The 6,000-nt window shown below is 39.0% G+C and overlaps 1 protein-coding gene across 1 annotated transcript; it reads right to left on the minus strand.

Annotated features, from left to right (window-relative positions):
* Window positions 1-84: 84 nt before the first annotated feature.
* Window positions 85-4,119, minus strand: rpl29 (ribosomal protein L29). The gene is made up of 4 exons (XM_031302084.2): window positions 3,928-4,119; window positions 3,409-3,461; window positions 3,110-3,174; window positions 85-269 (listed from the first exon to the last, which is right to left on the minus strand). The coding sequence occupies exons 2-4, from the start codon at window positions 3,443-3,445 to the stop codon at window positions 168-170; spliced, it is 204 nt and encodes a 67-aa protein (XP_031157944.1). The 5' UTR covers window positions 3,446-3,461; window positions 3,928-4,119; the 3' UTR covers window positions 85-167.
* Window positions 4,120-6,000: the final 1,881 nt, after the last annotated feature.

Consider the following 6,000-nt stretch of genomic DNA (forward strand, 5'->3'; position numbering starts at 1 on the left):
GAAATCCCAGACATCCAATCAAGTGATTGATTACATATGACCAGACTGAGGCAGTTACAATAAAAGGGAAAAATCAGATGTTGGTTCGTTAACAAAGCATAGCTTTATTGTGATGGTGGAAACAGTCTATGAAACACTGACAAACATGGAGGTGACCGGATGGCGGTTTATTTCGCTGCTTTTGCAGCCACTGCCTTCGCCGCCGCCTTCATGCCCTTCTTGTTGTGTTTTTTAGCAAAGCGCATGTTCCTCAGGAACTTAGGGTCCACCTGCAGCAAAGAAAGAAAACAAACAGTGAAGTGAGCAGGCAGGACTAAAGCGTTTAAAATATTTCTTTTTAAAGCAACTTCCAGCACAATAAATGACAAGGGCTTAAGTTAGAATAAAGCAAACCAAACACTTGTTAATCTGCATTAGAGTAGTGTAGTTACACATCTGGCTTCTGGTTGAAATGAAATAAAAAAAAATAAAAATACTAGATAACAGAACTACCTCACTAGTAGCTGGTCTATACAAATCAGAAATGTCCTGTTACTGCCACAGTTGAACTGTGAAGGTAACCAGTGGCCAAGGCACAACATATTTTCATCCACAGACAATCTGTCTCGAGCAAATTCATTCTTAAACTGGTCTTAACAGCAACAACTGTGACAATAAAAGTAGCATCATTTCATAGGCACTCCTGTGAGAGAAGTAATAAAAAAAAAAAGGATCAGTTTTCTGTAAGTGAAAGCACAGGGTATCTTGAGGGGATGTGCTTAAGTTGTATACTTGAGTAAACAATGCTTCAGTGTGAGCTAAGAAAAAAATGCATTTCACAAAGCTTTGATCAACCAGCTACAACTGCTAAACCTGCCCACCAGTAAGCTCTGGAAAAATAAGCATGGGTTAAAGCATGAATCCATTTGTGAGCCTGCAATGCTGCCCAGCATGAAATGTGTACAATGCAGTGTTTCGGCTATATACACATTTCTTAGTGGTGTTTTATGAAATGTCATGAAGTCGTAATTATGCGACTCTGCAGAGCTTGTTTGCTTCACTGAACTCAAGTTGAACGTCATCTGCTGAGAAGTTAATGTTAGCAAACCCTGTGGTCCCTCTGCCTTTGACTTACCGCTGCAGGAGACAAATTACTGACATGCTGTATCAACGTTAGGGTTTAAAACTTGTTCCAGGTTAGTGGGAATGTATATTGCTCAAAACCAACATGAAAAAACTTTGTAATGTTCCCCAAACATTTTGTTTTGTTGCCAAATTGTATGTAAAATGAGCAGAGACGTTAAATCACCCGTTTCCCGTATCCTAAGGTGGCATCTAGATGCTGGATTTTTCTTAGCGGTTATTAACTATTAAATAGGCCCACTGACGGCGATGTTATTGTTCATATTCTGGCACTTTTAATAATGACAGTAGTAGTGGTCATAGTAAGTGAACATGTGATTGGAAAATGTGTTTTGTATTTGGAATTGTTCATTAGCTCTCTTTATTAATTCTCAAAGCTGGACTCACAGTAGTAAAACTGATTATATTCTGAAGACTGTCGATTTGAAGAAACGATTGCAAATGAAGCACAAAAAAAGCTGCAAACTGTTGCAAAAAACTGCGACACCCGCTCCCCTCTGCTGGAAAAAATCCTAGCAGAAACACTGCAATGTATTGAATTAAGTACTATATAAATGTAAAACTGCACAGGCATGGTGCTTGAGAATTTTAAGCCCTGAATAAGTCAATTTTCCCACAATACAACGAACAGCTACCAACAGGAGGACGACATCCAATGACGCTTTCAGCATTTGAGGTGTTTAACATTGATGTTTAGATGGAAACGATCTGAAGAGAAAACCTAAGTGGCGTTGCGTTCTCACTTTTTATTCCGCGTTTAGACAAGCATTTTGGGGGGAAAGCTGCGTACATATGGTGACTGCACACCAGGCGGCTAGGTGGTAGTGTGAAGCACTGCCACACAATACCACCAAGTCTGCGCGCCCGCGTAGAGCCTTCTTCCTCCTACTTCTCTCCCTCTCCTCCTCCTCTCTCCTCTCCCTAGTAGCGCGAAACCAAAACACGGCGAAGCGAACAACATAAGCTGACAATTTTGTCTGGACAGACGAGGAGGTGGAGTTATTGCTCCAAACAACCTTAGATTACAAAGCCACAACAGGGCGTGGACTGGGAGTCCTGCCAGTCAAAATATATAGACATATGGACCAAATTTCTTCAGCAGAATCCCGTACCTGGAGGGACGTCAAATCCACATGAGAAAGCCGCTATCTGTAAAAGTCAGATATCATCAAAGCTGAAAGCCATCCGGACCAAGTATAGGCAGGTTGTGGATACCCAATGGCAGAGTGGCCATGGGCGAGTAATCACTATATTTTGATTTATGTAAAGAAATATGGGGTGCCACCGTGAGCAGACTTTTTGTTTTTACCCTTTACATGGGAATGCGACGGTGGAGCGTTTAAGATTTCACTTTTTTGCGTTTTTAAGCCCCAAAAACGCAGTCGGCGTCAAACCGAAAGGCACATCTGATAAAATATTTTGTCATTTTCACCCACAAGCGTTGTCGTGTAAACAGGGCCTTATATTCTTATCAATTTCTCAGCTGCTTGTGTAGCAGGAACATTTTCTACATAAAATGAAATCTAATTATTCAAAATCTAAAAGTTAATGTCAATCAAATGTAATCAGTCTTAAAGTCTGCCTTGAAACCAATTTCCATTAACTTTTCATATAAGACAATGCGATGATAATTTTGAATTCAACAGCATTGTAAACAGCCCCTTAGCTGAAGACTTTACAATTACTAAATGACCTCTTAAAACACACTGCTTGGCTAAAAGGAAAATATAACTTTCATTATTCTCCATACAAGGCTTGACGTAATCACAATCCCAAATCATAAAAATGGGGACATGAAACTAAGGACCTCCCTGTCACTCAGCACATTTAACCACATTTTACACACAGCGACTTTGCAGTAAGCAGGTTACCACCGTGCATGCAAACACGCCTGATTTACTTCATAAATGATTTCTCAGAGTAAAGACAACCTGGTTTCTTGTGCACATGCAAAACACCCTATCTATCAACACAGAATTGTACCTACCCCCTTCAGTGACTCATAACGATCAGATCTGGGCTTCTTGATGCCATTCCTGTGGGCTTTACGAGCTGTTCAGACAAGGGAAGAAACCCCAAAACAGTTAGTCCATTTGTCACATTTCTTGCAACATTCACCTCTGCAAAGTCCACGTTAATATATATGTATAATAGTCATGCATGTAAAACTAAATATTGAAATATTCGTGACAGTCTGCCTTTATTGGAATGCTTGTTATAATTTTAAATGTTAATGTTAAGCTCCAAAATGAGTAACGTTAAACTTCACACTTTAGTCATACTTACACTGGTTGTGGGTTGTGTGATTCTTTGACTTGGCCATTTCGTCACTGGTTAATCTGAAGAAAGGGGAAAAAAAAGACGTTTATCTTTATTTAGCATCACTTATTTGCATCCACTTGCATGTTGGCTAACGTTTGAATCGCTAGCCGGCAACCAAGAAAGTTGTGTAACGTTACTATGTAAACAAAGATGAGTTTGTTAAATGACAACTTCGTGGTGTTACAGTAGCAGTCAAGTGTCGATGTAAAAGTGCATATAAGACAGACATACTACAAGTAAGCCGTGTTTTAAGTGGTAATGTTGCCCGGTAGCTGCCTTTAGCTACTTTGCTTCAGGCAGCGTTAGCACTTTTCAAATGTGAAATTCAACCATTAATGAGGATCACATCTAAAATATACTGCGGTGGAAATATGAGCAGTAAGGTGATTTATCACAATCATTTACTGTTTTTGTGCGGGAATGTAAAATACAAGCAGATTGACTCAGATTTTAAAAGTCCACATAGGTGGGAAAACGGGGTACCTGCAGCACGAACAGACGACAACCGGAAGAGAAAGAAAATCAAACCCGGTAGATGAAAAGAAGAAGAGGGGAGTCAAGAGAGGAAGTAAGTCTGATCTGTTTTAATGACAGCGCCGCCATTTGGTGGTTTCTGAAATGACGGGTGATAGACCACAGCTGGCCACAGGATGTCAGCCTCTGTTCATATGACACCTTTACATGTATGACAGCCATATGAAATTAAGTGTGTGTGTGTGTGTGTGTGTGTGTGTGTGTGTGTGTGTGTGTGTGTGTGTGTGTGTGTGTGTGTGTGTGTGTTTGATATTATTTTAGTTCTATACCCTTTATCCCTCTTCCATTCTGCCTTCTTGAAGACTACCAAACCATGCTCTATTTGAGCAGTGTACTGTATTATCAACAGGCCCTTCTAATTATCCCCAATTGAATAAGGTTTGTAGTTACACATATGCCTTAAAAGGTTTCATATTTTGTTCTATTACATAATTTACTCCTCTTAATATCACACCAGCTGTGTAATGTTAGCCTCTTGACTTCAATGCATGCGGTTCAGAAATCATTTAGTATGTTGATTTGTGAGGATTTTCTTTTGGAACAAAAATGATAAATCAAGGTGGCCTCTAAGATGAGTACACGCTACATGAGTGTCTCTCTGAGACGGGGAAGATGGATATCTAGCTTCTAAATGCAGTGTGAGGTCATTGAAAATTGTCATGGAATGTGAGGAAAAACATACATCAATATTGTCATTAGCTGTTGACCCCAAAATGAATACAAAAAAAAAAAAGTCAGGAATAATTAGAATAAAAATACTCAAGGTGAGTCAGAATTATAAAATAATCTAATCTGTACATGCCATGATTTTGCCTTTCTAAGTCTCATTTTAATTCACACTAGCAGTGTGGCTCTATTGATGGCAATGTTGTGCTGTCTGTATTCTTTGTTTCCAGACAAAGTGTCCTAATGACTCTGGTGATCTGCTGATTTTTCTTCTAGCTACACCATGCTGTTCACATTTGTAGTTTTGAGTTATATGTCTCAATAAATAATTTGCCATATAACTCAAACCCAATTAACATGTTAGCATTATCATTGTGAGCATGTTAGCAGGCTGGTGTTAGGATTTAGCTCAAAGCATCACTGTGCCTATAAGTACAGCTTCAAACAGCCACCAGCATGGCTCAGGAGTGTTTTTGATTTATTATCTTATCATTTAGACTTAAAAACAACATTTTTACTTTGTATTCTTTGTAAACTTCCTATCTCATATTGCTTACTTAGAGGCTTATAACTTATATAACCTTTTCCTGGTAGAAATGGGCTTCCATGTATTCCCCTGTGTATATATGTGATATGATAATAAAGTATAACTACTACTACTGTCTTGTGTCTTGCCAACAATAATATATATATATATATATATATATATATATATATATACAGTATATATCTTGTGTTGTGGCATGTTGATACATATTGGGCAGCAAGATATGCCCACACACACACACACACACACACACACACACACACACTTTTCTCAACATTAACTAACTTTTCCTCTTCCTCTTCCTTCTCTTCTCATTCTCAGCTGAGGTTGGGTGAACCCCTGCTCAAGCTGAAGAATTCATGCAGCAGCAGCATCCTATATTTAGACCCCTGTTTGATCATACGAGCCTCTCCGCTCCACTCTGCAGCATTCGGCTCTGCTCAGTCAATTGCAGATTTGGGTACATGTGTTATTTCATGTGATAGTAGTCAAGAGAGGATTGGTTTCCATGTCCTGTGAGATTCTTCACACATGGTAGTTTTGGTGGTACACATCTCTTTGAATATTTTCTCAGTATTATCTGTGTGAAGTCTTCATTAATAAAGCAAGATAATCTTACTTTGTTCACTGAAACTCAATTATTAGAACTCTCCCCAACAAGTGGTGCTATGGGAACATTCCTCAATATGTGGAATAGGCTCATTGTTGTCCCTTGTGGTTGTTGGGGGGGGGCAACTGAATACTGCAACATGAATATTAATAATGTTCTATCTATCTATCTATCTATCTATCTATCTATCTATCTATCT

This window comes from Sander lucioperca, chromosome 6, assembly GCF_008315115.2.
Source record: "Sander lucioperca isolate FBNREF2018 chromosome 6, SLUC_FBN_1.2, whole genome shotgun sequence".
NCBI lineage: Eukaryota > Metazoa > Chordata > Actinopteri > Perciformes > Percidae > Sander > Sander lucioperca.